The sequence below is a fragment of the Artemia franciscana genome, chromosome 21 (assembly GCF_032884065.1).
Source record: "Artemia franciscana chromosome 21, ASM3288406v1, whole genome shotgun sequence".
NCBI lineage: Eukaryota > Metazoa > Arthropoda > Branchiopoda > Anostraca > Artemiidae > Artemia > Artemia franciscana.
In genome coordinates this window covers 11,344,890-11,365,979 of record NC_088883.1, presented here as the reverse complement: position 1 = coordinate 11,365,979, position 21,090 = coordinate 11,344,890, and the positions used below count along the sequence as shown (strand labels likewise).

Here is a 21,090-nt window from a genome sequence, read left to right as displayed (position 1 = left end):
TTGTTTTCGGATTTGTGATTGGCTGGGTGTTACGAATACTTGCTAATTAAATAAGCAAGATTATGCTCAAATATAGACAGAATACAAAATAATGTAGGTTTGGCGTACACTCTCTAGTAAGTATAAAAAAAACTGCTGAGTCTGAGAGTAAAATCTCTCTGGAGAAACCAAGTGTTAATCAGGTGATGTTATATAACGGTTAACTACTATCTGTTTCCGTCCATTGTTTTCAGATTTGTGATTGGCTGGGTGTTACGAATACTTGCTAATTAAACAAGCAAGATTATGCTCAAATATAGACAGAATCTCAAAATAATGTAGGTTTGCCAACGTCCCTAGACCCGTTGCGTACGTATCAACTATCAACTACTACTAACAATTCATCATAGCATAAGCTGCATGTGGAATAGAAGCTGATCCCAGTCTTTCCACACACTCCATTCACAGCTTCACACGTTGCTCCTTTCATGATTTCCCCTTTCCTTTAAATCTCTTCATAAAGATTCAAACCATTTATTCGAGGAGGGAAACTATATATTTCTTCTTCTTCTTCTTCGGCAGACGCGGGCTTTTCAATGGAGACTATTCAACCCTTTCCTTTTGATTCACTCTGTGATGGACAGGGTTACTGATTTAGTTACTTCTTATTTATCTAGAATCTGCTCAGATTTCTTTTAGTAGGACTTTGATTCTAGTAGTTAAAATATAAGACGATAAATGCTGATTTCTGAACTCTGTGTGCAAGTGTAGTGAGATAGACTCTTGGCTGATAGTGAAATTTTGTGGTCTTTGAAGCACTGTAAGATTTTGCATTGCAGAAATTCTGTGCAGACGTCAGCCTATTAAATTCAAATATGTAAGGGTCAATTGTTTCATTTTTAAAATTACAAGACCTGCAGAGGGGGGAAGAGGGAGCTGCGCCACTTGAATTAGGGAACTGATATGAAAACGCCTGAAAATTGGAAAAGATGTTAAAAATGTCTTCTTCTTTTTTTTGAGCATGCTCAAGTCAAGCGCGCACCAAGGGAATTCTAAAATCATATCGCTCATTGTTTCTAAATTAACAGTTTAAGGTACAAAGATCACAAATATTTACACAAGCTTTGATTAAATACTATTTTTTGTTTTATATGTAGAACTAACAATTCATAATCTTTTATAAAAGATCACAGATAAAATTATTTCTTAGATTGAAGTTTAAAGTACAAAGATCTTATTTCAAACAAGTCACTGGAGTTTTTAGTTTACAATGGAAACTCCTTAAAAGCTATTTTTCCAAAGCGTTTATATGATAAAGTCTATCTTTGCACTATCTATAAACAGCCAAAAACTGAAAAACTGCAAATACGTTCATAGGTAAACAATTCGTTCTAAGAGGGATCTAATTCATGAACCATGTAACTAGAGCAACTGTCAACTGCCGTTTTTATTAAAGATACATATCTACTTGTATACACGTGTATGATCATATATCGTTTCAATGATCATGAACCATCATGAACCATGAACCATCTAACTAGAGCAACTGTCAACTGCCGTTTTTATTAAAGATACATATCTACTTGTATACACGTGTATGATCATATATCGTTTCAATGATCATGAACCATCATGAACCATGAACCAACTAACTAGAGCAACTGTCAACTGCCGTTTTTATTAAAGATACATATCTACTTGTATACACGTGTATGATCATATATCGTTTCAATGATCATGAACCATCATGAACCATGAACCATCTAACTAGAGCAACTGTCAACTGCCGTTTTTATTAAAGATACATATCTACTTGTATACACGTGTATGATCATATATCGTTTCAATGATCATGAACCATCATGAACCATGAACCATCTAACTAGAGCAACTGTCAACTGCCGTTTTTATTAAAGATACATATCTACTTGTATACACGTGTATGATCATATATCGTTTCAAAATCGCCATTACAGGCAATACGATCAGCCAAATTTACAGTTTTTGCCTGTCCGAGTTCAAAAGACATTAAGTCTGGTTTCTATCTTCAAGTATCCAGCACTCATTTGACTGTATTTCTAAAATTATTTTTCTGAAAATTTTTAGCACGTACTCTTTTTTGAGGACTTAAAAAAATCATAAGCTCCTTTTATCCAAATGCAAAAATTCCAAGTTTTATCCCACCCTCCCCAAAAAAAAACTGTATAATAAGAATTACTCGATTGCATTCAGGCTTCAGGGATTGCAGTTTTTTTTGTCTTTCTGAGAAGAATCAAAATTATCCTTCTGCCATGAAACCAATTCCAATAAAATTACGACGTAACACCTTGACCGTTTCTTTTTCGAACCGTGTACCAACTTATAAATATTTTACACAGAAATGACAAATCATTTTGGTACTCTATATTTTAAACGGTGCTTTCCAAAAAGCAAGACTATTGAGTTATGTACCAGCAAAAAAAATAAAAATCTAGAACAAACCCAAAAAAGATATGCATAAAGGACAGAAACAGACAAATGCTAATATAATAAAAAATAGGGGTCTAAATCCAAGAAGTTTGTATTGTATTTCTAAAGGATGTCTACAAACAGATCTGTCTTTAAACAATATGCCACTAAAATAAATTTTTGGCTAACAATGATTTTGACAAATTGTTCAAATAGATTGAATATTAAATTGTCTTTTAAAGCATTTAACTTTAAATTATTGCTCTGCTTGAGAATTTTTAAAGCAAGATAACAGAAAAAAAATAATCTATTATTGTTGGCATTCCAAATAGAAATTTAGATTATAAAGATTGCTCTTGTTTGTATATCTAAAGACAATGAACAAATTTTTAACTGAAGTCCAACGTCCAAAGGCGAATGTACATAAAAACTATGCAAACAGACCTCCTAAATTATGGGGATAAACAAGGCAAAAGAAAATACATGCAATCGACAAAATGGCTATTTATGACATAAATTATATGCCAAAACATTTTAATAGTACCACAAAGATATTGGTTATAATAATAATGATAGTAATAATTTATTTTTAACCGACTAAAAATAACAAGAAAAAAGTAGAGCAAACAATTGCAAAAGAAAAAACGGCACAAAATAAACCAATAATGAGTCAACTAGAAAAAAAATAGGATAAGACCATGAAATGGCTGAAACTTAGAAATAGCAGAAACTTAGAAATAGCTGACTTAAAAAACTCTTCATGTAACAGGGCCAGTTTTGCTGTTATATCTGGAGCATTAAAATTTTGCACAATTTTTCTATTCTTATACCATGGTGGCAAACAAAGTAAAAATCTCAAATACCGAAAATACGCTGAGCGGAGAGCACGAATATTGTTCAGACATCCTTTGCATTTCTTGAATTTAACGGATAATTTGAAATACAGCAAATTCTATACTTCTTCATTAATCATTTGAAATATGGAAAATTCGAGAAAGAGCAAAGACAGGTGGATTAAATGAAAAGTACAAAAATTATGAGCTGAAAAGTGCTGACATCTGCCACAACTGGATATTTTCTAGATAAAAAAAGGAGTTGTAGGATCCAAAGTAAGGAGTTCAAAAGCCCTTTTCACTTTGTTTCACTTTATTCTACTTTTCACTATTATCACATTTAGTTCCTTTTTCTCCTAGACAACCATGGTAATTCACCTGGTAAATAATTATACAACGTTGCTTTTATACAATTGTGCAATGTTTGTGCTACAGCCTTTTTTCATCCATCCCCTCTAATTATTTTCTCTTTCCCAGTTTCTGTCTGACCCTTTTTTAATCTTTTAACCATGATGATTCTCTTTCTTTCCTTTCACTTGTCTTCATTTTTCAGAGGTATAGGCATAATTAATTTCTTATTCGTTTTCTTTTATTTCATCTCCTAAGTAAATTTTGACTAGCTTCATAACTTATTTAAATTTTGGATTAGCAAATATACATTCTATATATAGTAATCCCTGCTAAGTGTCAAAATCTCAAAATTTGCAGATTAGGCCTAAAAAATTACTTACGATACATCATACCCTCCCTCATTCCAAAAGAGCTATTTACGATGCTTAAAGCGACCATAGTCACTGGAACATCAACAACGCCTGTTTAAGGGAAAGGGGCCTGTCAAGGAACTAGAAATAAGCCCAATTACGCGCCTTGAGGAATATATCTATCTTTAAAGGGTACAAATAAAACAAGCTGCAGGATCTATTTTCCAGAAAATTTTGCAGTATTCCTGAGGGGAATTCTTCCACCGCATCTTGAGAAGAGAAACTCTACTCGGGGTCAGTGCGTATGTATGTAACGCTGGACATTTTGTGTGCATGCATACACAAAGAGACCTCATTTAAAAAACATGCACGTTTTAAACGCTTTGCCGATGGATGAGAGAGTGGGTAGAAGTCATACAGGTTTTTTCTCCTTTATAATTTTAAGGTACTAGTTGAACGTTGGGTACTAGTTGAATACTGCTTCCGCATAACAAAATTTAAAAAAACTAAAAGAAAATTTTACCGTCATTTTTTCCTTCTCTTAAAATGAATGAAATGAAATGAATGAACATCACAAATTAGTACTATTTTACCACTTCAGGTTGACTAGAATGATTTAGAAAAGCGCTAAAGCCCATTGAACTTTACAAATATTTTTAAAATATAATTTTACGTTATAGCTTGTGCTTTCATCTTGGAACTTTTTAGTTCAAGATAATTAAAAAAGAAAATATTTTCTTGATTGAACTCCAAAAAGAATTGAGATTATAGAGATTCCTCTTGTCTGTATATCAAGACACTGAACAAATTTTCAAATAGATCCAATGTCCAAAGGTGAAAATGCATAAAACTATGTAAACAGACCTCATACATTACAGGAAAACAAGGCAAAAAAATAAGTTTAATTGACAAAATGGCTACTCATGACATAATTTATAAGCCAGATCATGGTGATAATCACAGTTGTATACCAGTTACCAGTTGTATATGGTGATAATCACAGTTGTATACCAGTTACCAGTTGTATATGCCAGTTGTATACCTGCTTTATGATTTTGTGGATGTAAAAGTGAACGGATTTTTAACCTTTTTTTGCTTCCCATCTTATTAAGTGTTATTATAAGGAATAAATTGTGTGACAGTCATAAAGAAACGATTTAAAAGAATATAGGCCCTTAAATTCCTTTTCTTACTTTTGTTTTAATTATTCTTGTTATAATCTGCAGAAACTTTAAAAGGATAGGGGAAAGATGACACAGTTTGGGATGACACTGTGTCATCAACAGGGTTGATGACACAGAATAAAACTGGAAATATATTATAATCTCTAACTGGAAATACTGGAAATGAATTATAGCATAGATTATAATCTGCAGAAACTTTAAAAGGATAGGGGAAAGATCCTGCAGAGCCGTTGATGATACAGAATAAAACTGGAAATATATTATAATCTCTAACTGGAAATACTGAAAATAAATTATAACATAGATTATAATCTCCATAAACTGGAAAATGATACGAGAAAGATCATGCAGAGCCGTTGATGACACAGAATAAAACTGGAAATATATTATAATCTCTAACTGGAAATAAATTACAACATAGACTTTCCATCTCCAAAAACTGGAAAAAGATAGGATAAAAATTCTGCAGAGCCGTTGATAGCACATAGAACATGGAATTGACGTTTCACTTGTCGGCTCTTTTTTACAGGGACAAGTAAGAAGGTCGTCACCCAGATTTTCGGTAGCGGGAATCGAACCCCAGAGCCCGTATTGTCAAAAGCATCAATCTTCTGTGCTACCACAGGGTCGAGAAAAGGGTAAACTCCGAAAACTGAACTAATTTCAAATCCCTTTTACTCCAGTAAGATCTGATTCTAACCCCTTAATTGCTTGTCTGGAAAACATTGCCTGCGTCAGCCCATGAATGACGCATCTTTTGTATTGCTATTAAAACATAGTGATATATTTTCTGGGATTTGATTAATTTTTATTTCATTCTGTATTCCTTTATAATGAAGAATTAATGTTTCTTTTTCTTTTGAATCTTTTTTAGTATTTTTATATTAGTATTTTGCACTTGCTACGAGATGCTTTTTACGTTGCGCCTTGCATACGGAATGATTATCAAATTGATTGTTTGATAAATGTTTCATTCAGGGGGGGGGGGTGCTTCATCATGAAATTCTTTTCGCTTTTCACCTTGCTTCTCTTCTTTCATAAGCCCCCTTCTTCCATAACAAGCTTCTGGAAACAAGATACTTGCCATTTTTGTCTGAGTTTGGGTTTATTCTATTTTCAGAACAAAAAGAACATAGCAGATCCTTTTCAAAATAACTTATTTATTGCTGAAACTATTTTTAAAATAGTAAAAATAAATTTACTTCAAGCTACAGCGAATTTTATGAAGGGGTTCAATTCAAGGCACTCAAGGTTCAAGGTTCAATCGGGTTTAATTAAAAAAAAAAGGAAATAACAACCTAAAGTACACTGCTCTGTGACAAAACTCACGTTGAGACCCATAAACTCTACAAGAAATATGGCAATATCATAAAGTCTTGAGAGACTATATACGTCACATAATCCCTCTTTCTTTGGGAAGGATATCAATCCTTCTCAAGTAGAAATTCGAGGAAAAGTTGTACTAATTTCAAGCTAAAAGTTTGTCTAAGTTGACACGGATATTAGTTTTAATAAAATAAACTTAACCATCTCGTTTGTGGATCTTGGAACAAGGAGTGTTTACACCAGTGAAATAACCCCGCCTCAACCCCCTAGTTGTCTTGTGAATTCTGCGAATATTGTTGTTGGGGCGAGGTTGTTGACATAAGGGTCTTGATAAGACTCGAGTTAGTTTAAATTTTAGCTTTAGAATGTGCACATTAAGCAAGACTTGGAATTGCAGTCCAAATTTATTATAAATCGGTACTATATTGAATTTAAGATTATAAATTAATTAGCTTTTATCTTTAGTTAGTGCTTCTGTTTTAAATTTTGCTAAGGTATGGAATAAGGAGTCTCACTCCTGTACCTAGTTGTACGTAGAGCCTGCTTAAAAACGTAAAAATTAATAGCTTTCTTTCATTTCACCAAGAAATCAGAGAATATAGAAATATTATATACATTAAGAGGATTCGATACCTTAAAGGATCACCCTATCTAGTCCATTATAAACTTGTTTAGTTTGTGTGGCCAAACTATTTAGAAACTAACTGGGCGGCATTGCCACAGCTAGTAGAGCTTGGATAAAAGACCCGAAAAAACGACAGAAAACTAAAAGCGGATATCTACTTTCTCAGAAATCTTAGAAAAACATTAAACTTCTGCCGTTTTCTGCCAGAGACCAAGATATTCAGTTTTAATGAAACTTACATCACTAGAAAGTATGAATTTGTTTTTTTCGATTGAACAGAGCATAACTTTGTTCAGGAAAGTTCAGGAAAGGGCAGCCCTTAAAACATTCTAGCATACCTGCTGGGAAGACATTAAAATCAGCTCAAAGGAAGTATCATTTGAGTAATTTGAAAGCCTTGGGAGTTCCCTGTCGTGACGAACGCCTTGATTGAAAACCTTGCCGAGACGCGATGCTTATTTTAAGTAAAGGAATCCCCTTCATCCAACTTTCTAGTTGCTTAAGGTCTATTTTTCTTCCTTCTTCTGAGCTTTCTTTTTAGTCTTTCCCTTTCACTCTTTTTCAGAATGTTGTTTTGTATTTTTTGTAACGAGATCAGATTTTGCATTTGTGTTTTGATTGAGTTTTAATTATTTTGACATTTTAATAACCTCCTTAATATATTGATTTTTTTTTTCCTGGCTAGCCTTATTATATTGGCTCAGTGTGCGCGCGCGTGTGTGTGTGTTTAATGACTCGAAAATGTGAATTTGATACATCTGGTCTTGTGATAGAAATTTTTCAGAAATAAATCTTGTCTTACTTTTATTTTTTCTTCTCTTCTTTGTCTGATCTGCAGAAAGCAGTGCAATATAGCCTAGCCCACATTATAATAATTTATAAGCAGTGAACTTTAATACACTGTAATGAAAGCAACTCCAAAGAAATTGAGAGTAGAAAAGAGATAACATTGGGCGAAACCAGTCCTGATTGTTAATTGCTGAAAATACTAACAACTTTAGTAAAAAATATTTTCTGAAGTTTTGCAGCATAATATCGGTTTGACAAAGAACGGGTTCATTAATACGCCAAAATTATGGCGAATTCTTACACGACTATACAGTTTCAAAAAAGCTAGTGACAAGTTTCAGCATTTTAGTTTAAAATAAAATTTTGAAAAGAACAAAGAATTTTAGATGAAGGGAATCTACGTCGAATACATAAAGCAGCCAGACAAAGTAGAAATTATGCACTTCCAAGCGCACGTTAACCGCTATGAAAGTTTTAGCGTCATGTTTAAATCAAAATGATTTGTTTTATCAGCTTTACACTCTCTGATCTTTTTTTTTCAATTTATCCAAAATTTTGTTTCTCTTTTTGCTCAACTACTCACCCTCCTCTATTTGTTATTAGAATAAGATGTGTCAAGGTTTTAGAATTACTGCTAAACCTCGTGTATTAAATCATATTGATACACTTGGCATTTACCACCGTTTTTGTTCTTTTTCTTTTTTTACTCTATAACTCATCATTTCTTTCTCTATTTACTTCCATTTTGTTTTATTTTTTAATTTATTTTTTAATTTATCTTGGTTTAACAAAGCTGAAGTAATTACCAGTTTTTGAATTACAAGCTGCACATTGAATAGACCGCGCTTTGATTAACAACTAGTTAGAGATTATACGTTTTCCCTATTTTAAACTAGCCTTTCCTTAGCATTTCAAACTGTTGATACATTTAACACTCCCTATCAATTTTTAACAAAATTGCTTTGAGAATTCCCAGTGGAAATTAAAAAAATTCACTAATGGATTCTTTGTCTTTGAGACGTCAGCCGACACAGTATCACAAAATGATTTTAAGCTACAGAATCCCTTTAACCTAAAACTGATATTTCCTATGTTTTAAAAGAACAGTTTAGTTCGTATGTTTTATTTATAACATATCCGTTTGCATTCATTAACAGTTTAAATTTATTTTTACTTATGGCAACAAAATACTAGGTTTTTCTGTTTTATTATTTGAGTGAGAAGGGTCAGGAACTTCTGTTGGCACGTCTATCCTGTCTTTAGAGAGTATTAGAAAATGTTAAAATTCTCATATGTGTAAAATCTCACATAAATAATATAATAGCACTCTAATCTCCCGTTATTGACACTTACCTTTATAATGAAAGAGCAACTTCAAAAGTTGTCGAGCACTGATAATAACTGTAGCCCAGCAACCAAAACCGACAGCGCTGGCAGCAATTAGTTTTCCTTCTTTTGTATTGCTGAAACACAGACAGAAGTTAGACGACGCCTAGATAAAGCTAATTATATATGAACAATTAAGTATAATTATTTGCATTAGTCATACATAATAATATATAAAACCTAATTATGTATAATTAATTGTAATATTATATTATAATATATAGTACCCCATTTCTAGTCAATTCATCGTAACACATTGTCCTGTCACCAACACTGCCTTTTTTCTTTCTTTATTTGATGAACAAAACCCCCATGCAATCATTTAAGAGCTGAGCAATTGGTAACAAAGCGTGAATGAAAATAGGAAAGAATGTACAGATTTTTTTCGACATTCCAAAGTAGAAAACAATAATGTGAAACACAGTCATGTAAGACACTTGAAGAATTTTGGTTGTATATTTACTGTTTTTCGGTCTTGACTACAGAACAAAAGCATTGTTTTTCACTGCTAATTGGTTTTTGTAAAATTTGCTTAACATGTGATCTTGTCTTAGCAATCTTGAAATGTCCTGGAAAACTCTCCGGGATGGGTGCCTCGAGTCCTTGATCACGGATCGACGACCTTATTCATAGCAAGATTATTGTTAATTATTAATTAATAATGACCTAATAACGGATTTAATCTCGTGATTTAATTGAAATCATTAGATATAATTTAGTCACTAATGTAATTTCCGGAAATGATTAATTTAAAGGCATAATTTATGACTGATTAATAATTCAATCTAGTCGCGTCAGCATATAAAATCATGTAGACCTAGTTAGTAAAAACTAGTAATTAATTAGTAATTACCTGATTAGTTCTAAATAATTCGTTCTACATTATTCATATACTGATGCTACAAGAATCCACAAAATTACATGGTCGCCACAAATTAATTTTGAAACAGAAAGATTGGAAACAATGCAATGCTTTTTGTAAACGAAATATCCGTTTTGGAGGTAACGAGTGACAATACTGGGCTAGAATTTCTAATGGTATTAGAGAAATATCAAGGTTGTTGCGGTTCAACTGAAAAAAAGTGGCACAGAAATAAAATTAACATAAAAAAAAGTTGACAGTTTTGACATTTTCAATAGGGACATTTTCAAGTTGACATTTTCAATAGGGACATTTTCAAGTTGACATTTTCAATAGGGAGGAACTGCTACCTTTATTGAGGCTACAAGAAGTGCTTGATTGAAATACCCCTTATATATTTTTTCAATGCAAGAGAGAAACGATGAAAAACCAAAACAGTGACCAAGGAAAGGCCAGGTTGTGATTAGGCCTGATCGTAATTTTAAAAAGCGTAAATAAATAAAAAACAGCTCTCATACATGAAAATATCCCATAAAAATAGAAAAATTAAGAAGTTTACCGTAGTTGATAATCATAGATCATGAATTTCAAATAGGATATTGTGAAAAATTATCTTAGCATTGGGTTTTGAATTGAATGGTATAACTTTTTACATAGTTCTACTGCAGAAAAAAGGTTCCCTATGAGTGTTCCAATTGAAATTTGCGACGGTAACGGTCATGATATTTGAATAGCGTTGAATTACACATTTTGTTTATATGTCAGATAGCAAATTAATCGAACATTCAACAGATTTGCCAAAGTTTAGCCATATGTTGTTTAAGTACCAAGGACATTAAAATAATAGTATTTTTCAAACCCTGGGCCCTTTTAGGTCTATTCATACCTGAAAACCCACGATTTCCTAAAACTTTCCTTTCGAGCGTTTTAAAACTATGACGTTTTAGGCCAAAATCATATTTTCGTTGATGTTGCCACGTTCAATCATGAAAATAAATAAGAATAATTGTCAAGTTGAATTTCCGAAAACCTTCTATCAGTAAAAATTTAAACATTAACCATTTGTGGGAATTCGGCCTATCCTGGCTTGTGATGGCCATTTTTCAAAAAAAAAAGAAGAAAAAACTTATCTTTTCCAAAGACAATTAAGCCTGCAAAGGAAATCTACACCTTCTTAAACTTTTTGGTGCAGGACGTGTTTAGCTCTTTTGCTAGCTTTTAACCGCGTTTACGGCCTTTAACGGCCTTTAACGCTTTTAACGGCCTTTTTTTAAATTTGGTGCACGCTAAAACCTAAAACTGCATATGGAAGATTTTTTCACTAAAAATTTAATTCCAAATTTTTCCTAAATTATTAATATATATATGGTTGTGTGAGTTTCCATATAACCATTCCAAACAATCAGTTTCGCTATCCTTGGTATCTTGAATAGGGTTGATCAGAAAATCCACATTAAAATTGCACCTAACACTGAAATTTTACACAAAAAGGAATAGGTGCTTAAACCCAAAATTGACAAAAAAAAATGTGCCTTCAAATTGTGTTTCAGGAAGTACTTGTAAGCTATATTGTTTCATCCAAATTTTTACGTCTATTTTATCCAAACACAAAAATTTATTTGTCGTTTAGCCTTCTTTTATTTTGACTTGTTTGGAAGGTAGCCTTTTCCAAAATATATATCAAATTAGAGTAACATCTTTGCTTTTAATGACAGTAAATAAAACACACAAATAAAATTTTATAACTCTGATAGTTATATTTAAAAATAAGCCAGTTGACTGACTTGACCAGATGAAAAACAACAATAAAAACAAAATTTTGACACTAAATTTATGAATAAAAAGAGCTTGTCAATCCCAATGATTCAATACTACTAGCTGCTTATGCAACTAAAAATACAAGACGGTGCATATTAATTGCCAATGTACAAACTTGTTCGACCCCTAGGAGATCATCGGAAGACTTCATCAGAATTAGTGTCTATCGAGATTATTTCCGTCATTACAAGATAAAACCATGTGTCAAGTATTCTTTTTAGAGCTAATTAACAACTTTTAGCAGATCCCGTCTTTTCCTTCTTAGCGCTGACGGCAACGTTGAATCCCGTAAACAAGTCCACTTCGAACCAGAAAAAATACAATTTTTTTAGTAAAAAACTTTTTTCTAGTAATACTCCATTATCAAGCGAAGGCTTGTTTAATTTTATATACAAATATAATATTTAACTTAAATATGATAATTAATTTAACTTTTCATTTTTATGTTGTGTACAGAGATTTTAGACTGTTCTATTACGAGACGTTACTAAGATGCCAATGATCTACACCTGAGAGAGAAAACCGGAAAAAAGTAAACAGCACGTCGATAACCATTGGCAGATTCAGAAGAGCAAGGGTGCCCCTCTCTTAGCTTAGGTGAAGTTTAGTTTGGCCCAAATTTTATTTACATTATACGAGGTAATCTTGCAAGAGCATTCCCCTTCTATAACAGCAACAATAACAATTTTACCTATTATTATCAAGCTAATTCCTTTTAATGTTGCTGGGGAAGTGCTTTGATTTAGAATTAGTTCCAAATTTCACTTTTTTCCAATATTTTCAACGTGCCTAGCTTTTAAAAGGTTCGTGCAAAAAATTGGCCACTTGTTGTAAAAAGTGGCGGACCGTATGGAAAAAAAGATGGAAGAATGTAACATTTCTGAAATATTCAGTAAAAAAATAAACTAACTTGGATTAAAAACGGCAGCTATAAAAGAACAGCTAATGGACTTCTAATGATAAGAAAGAGGCATGAATGGCATTATTATTACAACTAGTTTAGAAGGAGAATCCTTCATCAATTCAACGTACATAACCTTGTCGGGCAAAAAAAGGGTTATCGTCAAACTTCTAGCATCCCTCCACCAATCCACAACGGATAATAAGGCCATACAAAGCAAATCCTATGTACATACCACATTCCTTTATAATTCTTCTTATGGCACAGAAATAGAAGCAAGTCGAAGAAGTACCACATTAAAGATCCCTTCAAGGCTGTTGAAAAAAGAACTCGAGAATTCAGAGCCGACCAGATACATCCAGCCATTCATGGAAAAGACTAACTTTATAATATTTTGTTGAAGAGCATTTTATTTTCTTCGTTTTCCTCTATACTCCACTTAGTTTCTTTTTTTATATCATTTAGAATAAATCAATAATAATAGCTCTTGAGAATTGGCATCTTGACAATTTTAAAGAATCAAAAAATTACCCTGCCAGTTGGCTAGCAATTTTGTCAACGAGGCCAAAAGAGGGATCGTAACCATGAATGTAGGCTCCAACAAAGGCAGAATCAATGACCATCAAACCAGTAATGGATCCAGGGAATACTCCGTTTGATATACCATTCTAAATAGGATAAACACCATTACAACAAATAACGTTTGAATTCTCAAATAAAACAAAGCATAGGATCAGGGTTGCCAACTCGACACATTTTATGTCAAAGGACACATTCTCATTTGCCGGGAAATAATGAAATAAAGGGCAAAAAATGACACATTTTAGAAATTTGGGATATAAAAGGGCAAAAAAGGGGCCCATTTTGCAAATTTGTGACATAAAACGAAGCATTTCCCAGCTGGATATATATTACGGTAAAATAAATGTCACTTTTCACCAAAGAAGTACTTTTCTCGTTTTCTTTTTTTTTTTAGCATCAAGGTTTTGCCAGAGATGTCGTAAATAAAGGTTTTACTCCAAAGCAAGGAATTTACATGTTTATACGAGTTTCGTGCTTTCACACTAAGTCATTTTGTATGAATGTTTCATATGGACTTTTTTTCGTTTTCGTTTTATTTAATGTTAACTGGCCGCTTTGAAAGAAGTTTACAAAGCGTCTTTTCGTCAATAGTACAACTTGTAAAAAAAAACCTCTAGTTGTTGAGATTTCAAGATGGACCTATTTTAGCTAAAAATGACACATTTTTGTATTCTCAGGGAACACATCCATCGACCAAAAGTTGGCAACCCTGTATAAGACTAGTCAAAATACATGAATAGTTCACAGAATCATTTTTGATTCATAAGCGCGAAAGGGAAACTCTAGGCCTGATTCTCTTCCGGCAAACTTCCACCATTTTAAAAATGAACGCTATAATCCACAAATAATATGTCTGATTTCTATAGTTTACGAAATATAACTCTATTTTTGTTTAATTACACAGTAATGCTTAGAATACAGCTTGAAAAACAAAATAATCTACCCTATTAAATACTTAAGTTATCCTGGACCGCAGGGCTTCATTCGACACATACCTGGAGGAGATGAGCGTCTGTGAGAGTCTAAAGTGCAGCTCAGGGATTTTTTAGGCAAAGCAGTGTCGATATGTTAAATTACATCTTATGTTAGAGAGCATGCAAAATTATGTATATGCTATGTATATATATTATGTTATATATATATATATTATGTATATATAAAAATTATTTATATTATTTATCTAAAAATTATTACAAAATGTTTATATACAATTATTTATATGTTCCAAATTAGTTGGAACGATATAGAACAATCAGGGTAACAAATTAAAATAACACACATTTCCAATCGTAAAGCCCAATAACCTAGGCCATCTTTTTTCTCCAAGATCCAATAGGCAAGAAATTCCAGTGCCTGGGCCAAAATAAAATTTGGCAGATATTTTGACAGTCACTACGAAAGATAACCCTTAATTTAAAAAAGAGCTATAAAGAATCACAATAATAGTATAAAACATGCGTGAGCCGAATTTTCTTTCAGAGTGGTCCAATATAATATAAGGGGTCAGGTTCAAACTAAGAAAATATCTTTTTATAACCGTTACACGTTCAAACTATTGTATCTTCAGGTCCCCAGAATTTTTAAACTAATCAAAAGAGCTGTAATTGACTACAACTTTCCATTGTTTCTCAACAGACAGCATTAGTAAAAAATGGTCATCCAAGACCATAAAGATTTTGAGAGAATGGGCGCACGGCAAAGCCAGATGGTTCTTGCATCTACAGATGTGAATAATACCTAGTGCCAAAAGCGGTCGAAAAGTAATGCATTGTCACAGTAAAATCTCATGCAGTAGGCCTACATATAGTGGAGAAATTAAATTTGCTTGTAGTTCACTCAATTAAAAGACTTCAGTTATATAAATAAATTTTTGTTATATTTTAGTGATGATCTGCCTCTAGAATATTTGCATATGACTGGCAAGATTATTCAATAGTCAAATACAGCTCATTACACACTAAATATTGCGGAAATAGGTTCTCTGGTAAACCACAGCAGGGGATGCCAGACAGTCATTACCATCTTCAAAAGCAATATAAATCAATGTTTCCTTTCTGCAGAAATGTTTCAACTTTCAAATTTATTTTTTTAGGCTTAAAAATATAAACAATAAACCTTTTAAAAACATATTTATCCAGTTTAGGTGAAGAAACTATAGAAGTCAACATGAATTTCTGCTAAAAAGAGCATCAAATATACGTTTAACGTCTAACTTCGCCTTAAATAAACTTTCCCTTAAATAAAAAACTGAAATGTGTCACATAAAGCGTCCGTAGGCTAGATTATCCTTGGCATCTTTGAAGAGTTGGAGATAACAAAAAAATCTAGTTACATATGAAATATTATCCTACACAAAATATATACAGATTTTAGAACCCTGAAGGACATTAAAAGAATTTAAGATATGTCGATAATATACTCTACGGAAATTTGTGCAATTTTTCAAATTTGACAAATCGATAACACTATTTATTTCATTTTGGGGTCAGAATTTATTTCTTATGGCAGAAAGTGGCGGAAAACGCTTCTTTTCTGAACCACGGTCTCTTTTGTTGCCTACAACTCTGCAATTTATGTAGCAGTCATGTCTTTATCAGCCAATTATCTCACCCTTTTATGTTTCCCAGCCTTTCAACCCCAGAAATGGCACACGAGTGCCATATGGCACTTTACAGTGGCGTTACAAAGAAAATTGTACAAAAACACGTCTATATGATCAACATCTTTGAATTGAGCCATTAAACACCACTCCACAACGATACAATAAGTTGCTAGTTCTGCTTGTGAGCAGACAATTTTTAAAACTTATTGAAGGAGGCTGGGAGCTGGGAGGGAGTATACAAGAGGGGAGGGGGTATGTAAACCTCAAGTTTAGGATGTTTGACTATGGAGATTATGATGAAATCCTTTTCATGCTTCCCAGCCTTTCCACTCTAGAAATTACACCCCAAAGTGTTATTTTTGGGCACAATATGGAATTCGATTATAGCGCTATCAAGTTGAACTTATAAAAATTGCTTAAATATAAAAATAGCTTTCAAATAAACCCCTAACAGCTCCCAACGATGTTCCAGTGCCCCACCAGCAGGAGAAAAAAAAAACAAGAATAGAAAAGAAGAAACATCAATGCTTTCCATGCAAGAAGTGATAACCCTTATTGTTCAGAGTGGGAGCTGTAATTCTATTATACGAGGTTTTGTTCTTTAGTAGATGGCGTTGCAAAAAAAAAATCAAAGAGAAACCCTACGACAATGCCTGGTGGGGGTTCAGAAAATTGTATAATTCTTTTGTATAATTCTATTATACAAGGTTTTTCAACTATGGTCATAATTACAATGGTACATTTGTCATTCCGACTCAATACCATTTTCGAGGGATTTAAAGTTATTTTTTACGAAATTCTTATGAATTTCTTTTCGCAATAACATTTTACTATTAAGATTAATCAAAGCAAAAGTTATCACTGCTAAATGAGCTGCAAATGTGAATTTTTCTCGCAAGACAGTTTTTTTCAAAACATGTTTATAAAAATTTAAGTTACTATTTGCGGTGCTCTTTACTAGGGTACAACAACCGCTGCAACCATGAATCAAAGCAGTTAAGCAGGTAGTGTTATAGCTAAGAACTCCAAAGCGTTGTTTATATACCAGAATTGGCCGCCCTATTTTTTAAACGCTATGTATACCTGACAACTATAAATACTCGTAGATGGGAGATCCCTGTTTAATATTTAATCGACTGATCAACTTAAGAATAGATAGTCCCTAGCATCTCAAGTAACTGGGCTATATCAAGGAGGCCCAAGGTGGTCAATTATTTTGATCAAAAGCTTCCGTCAGTCGATTGACTCAAGCATGATTGGCCGTTCCGGAACCTGTTTAACGCTTGAATCAAGCGTCGATGGTGAATGATAAAAAGTTTGAATGACTCAATCATTTTTATCACAAGCAGTGTCACTTATATTAGCTTTGGTCTAGATTGAAGAGTCAACTGAAATTTAATTGAATGGATTGACGAAAACTTTTGATCAAAATGATTGACCGTCTAGGGCCTCCTTTAGAATCATCATGTTGGTTGGAACTAAACAACCAATTTAAACTTTCAAAAGCAAGTTAAACATATAAAAAGAATAACAAACGAACATGGTTGGGTAGACATGTTTGTTGCACATTTTTTTATAAAAAGAACATCAAAACTACAAAATGTAATATAATCAAGGCCATGGCCAGGGGAGTAGGGAGTTCGAACTCTCGCCCCCCCCCCAAGATTTTTGTTCGACTCGTGAAAACGCAACAAAAATTGGTACTTGTCTTTTATATAAAACATACCCGAGAAATAATAATAATAATAATAATTTATTTCTTGCCCACAAAAACACTATAGTATTAAAATGTGGAGTACAAACAATTAAATACACACAAAAAAAGCAAAACATACAAAAAATGAAAAGTAATGACAATAGAAATTTTTTACGTTAATACAAAAAATTAAATAAACACACAAAATAACGAACTATGAAAAAAAAAGGAACATTAGATACACACAAAAAATGAAATTCAAAAAACACAAAGAGAAAAACAAATACATACACAAAGTCAACGAAAAAAACGGATAAGACAGTGGTGAGGGGATAGGCACGCAGAAGCTGTACTGGAGAGTTGTCTGTGAAGAATCTCCAACTTTAAAGTTATGTCAGGAACTGAGAATTTTTTAACAAGAGTCCGGTTTTTTGTCCAAGGTGGAAATTACAGAATAAATTTGCAAAATTTGAAATAATTTATCCGAATTCTTTTTAAATTACCATTATTAAGAAGGGGGAAAAGACCTGAAGCATAAAGGACAGAATGATCACAGAAAGTAGAATAAAGTTTAGCCAGCACACGTCTATTATACTTCCCTCTATTTGCAACAATTTTTGCATAACCAATCTGAATCTTTTTACTTAAATCACAAACAGTACGCTGACGTAAGCTCGAAAGATCGTTAGTAATAGAGATACCAAGCCAACGAATACAATCAACAAGCGGGATAGTGAAGTTATTACAGTGAAGGGGAGTAGCAGTAATACAGTTATAGGGAAGAAACTCACATTTATCTATATTAATTGAAAGGCCAATATCAGAGAAAGCATCAGAAACTATAGAGACCATATTGGAAAGACCCTTTTTGGAACGGCTAATCAGAAGCAAGTCGTCAGCATACGCAAGATAAGAAACATCCGCAAGACCAGAAAGGTATGTACCTGAAATCTTAGCCAGCACACTAGAAATACAAATCTTAAAAAGCGTAGGGGACAGAACACCACCCTGCCTAACACCTCTTCGCATTCTTATAATAGTGTCTGGCGCAGATCCTAATTGAAGAAACGAATTTGAATACCAAAACCTAAGAAGCATTATAATAGAGAGATTGACCCCGGAATTATACAAGGAAAAAATGAGCTGACTATGGACCACACTATCAAACGCTTTCGAAAGATCCAAAGCACAAATGTAAAGACCATTTCCCTTGAAAGAATTATCAGCCAATAGAGAAGACAGAATCTTATGCGCATGCTGCCAACCCACCCCACTCCGAAAACCAAATTGGTTCTCATCCTCAATAATATTTTTAGTCAAAAATGGTAGAAGGATATACTCAAAAGCCTTACTAATATTACAAGATACAGTAATAGGTCGATAGCAAGAACAATCAATCGGTGACTTTCCCCTTTTTAAAATTGACGAAACAGTGCCACACAGAAAACTCTCAGGTACGTATGAAGTACATAGACACATTTGAAAAAGAAGCTGAAAGTGAGATATAAGGGGGGTGCATTCAATTGGCATATGCATCTTAGAAATACCATCCTTATCTATTAAATTAGATTTTAAACTTTTAACAGCATTAATTACGGAAGAAAAAGATATGGGCACTATATGGCGTTGCGAAAACGTTGTACTAAAGAGGGGGGTAAGAAGGCGAGTATACACAGAATGCACTGAATAATTAATCACTGAAAAAATCGAAGAATAATGTTTATACCAAGCTGAAGTTGGAAGGCAATTACTTGTCATAGTTTCATCATTTATCTTGTCAGAATTGATCACTTTTCGCCAATCCTCCCTACTTACAGGGAAATCCATACTGCGGTAACGTGCCGACCTAAGATAACGTTTATAATTGGTTTTAGTTTTACGTTTGATATCAGCGACACACCCAGAACTTGGCCGACCACATTCATTCCATATCTGTAGCCATAATTGTGTTGCGAGAGCAACACTTTGGTTTTGTCCCGGTTTTTTTTGTTTTTTTTTTTTTTTTTTTCCTATGCCGCCGATCTCAGCTTATTCCTGGAAACTGGTAAGGGTCTAACCTGTGCGGTTTTTACGGAAAGTGTGGACCTCAGGCCGGATTGATGAATATGACATTACATTTTGGAAAGCTCCGTAGAACTCTTGCCTGGGGCCAAAAAGGATGGTTTTTGTTTGTCCTCGAGCCAGAGCCTATGGTGTGCGAAGTGAAGTGGAGTTATATAGCCTATGTCAGAGAGGAGTATCTGAAGTTGTGCAGCCAAGCTTTCGTTTCATCAAACCATGTTTCTGCTTTCGAGTGGAAAGCTCCGTTCTAGCAGGCAAGCAGGCAGGCACCAGTTTCAAATTGAAGATGGACTAAAATCTATAAGTGTTAAATATATGCGGTAGTTCCCCGGACCCACAGCCAATATATCTTCTTTGAGTGATAAATAGAAAAATTTACAGAAACAAAAAAGTGCGATTTTCCCACGGGTCCGAAAGTGCTGCCATCTATTGTTTCTAGCCATTTCTGTTCGTGATTTCAGCTGACTTCACCATTCTTTTTTTTTCTACTTGGGATTGCAATAGAGAAATGGTATCAGATATACCTCTTAAACTTTAAAAGTTCTCTCATTGCTAAAGAAATTAGAGCTTATCCTTTGCTCCTTTCTAAGTGGTGGTGTTAGAAAGTTGGCCTCCGGCAAAAAAGTCAACTTTTGAACTAAGACAGATAGAATTTTTTTTTTCAATGACAATCGATAGACCTTGATGAGCTGATCAAAGTATATGTCATCCATTTTTTGTTACAAAAATTCCTTCATGACATACACCAGTTTGAAAGTTTCAAGGGGTTGACAACTTCAGTGGTAAGGTACACACTTGAACCAAAAATAGGCCGATACCAATTGTGAGATATGTAGGGGACTTCCAAGCAACAGTCGATTATTAGCTTATAATCATCTTTGGCAATGAGGGGTTTGCAACTTTTGCTGATTGGTGTACCTATTATCTGTTTCTGGTGTAATTGATGGTAAGAACAACTTGGTTCCCGATTGTAAGACATGTAGGGGAGTTGTAAGTAATAATCGGCTGTTAGGCTACAATGACTTCAGCGACAAGGGGTTTGCAACTTTTGCTAGTTGGTGTACCCATTATTTGTTTCCGGTGAACTTGGATGTATATCACGGGAGAGGGACTTGTAAGTAAGAATCGGTTGCTAGAGGAGGTTCATCAGAGGCTAAAAATTTGTGCAAATTGGTGCACATCTATGGTATTTGATCCTGAAAAGTCACGAATAGCTTTATAATACCAACTAGATTATATAAGATAATGTTCCAAGTTTCCATCGGTCACGATGTCTACGATTGAAAAGGATAAAGTT

The 21,090-nt window shown here is 33.5% G+C and overlaps 1 protein-coding gene across 4 annotated transcripts in view; it reads right to left on the bottom strand.

Moving 5' to 3' along the window:
* The window catches only part of LOC136040755 (carnitine O-palmitoyltransferase 1, muscle isoform-like), a gene marked incomplete at its 3' end in the record, with an annotated part of 75,277 nt that overhangs the window by 8,423 nt on the left and 45,764 nt on the right, over nt 1-21,090 (bottom strand). For all 4 annotated transcript variants that reach the window (XM_065725068.1, XM_065725071.1, XM_065725070.1 and 1 more), the window contains 2 exon segments: nt 9,239-9,348; nt 13,384-13,520. In XM_065725068.1, the coding sequence (XP_065581140.1) occupies nt 9,239-9,348; nt 13,384-13,520 (247 nt within the window).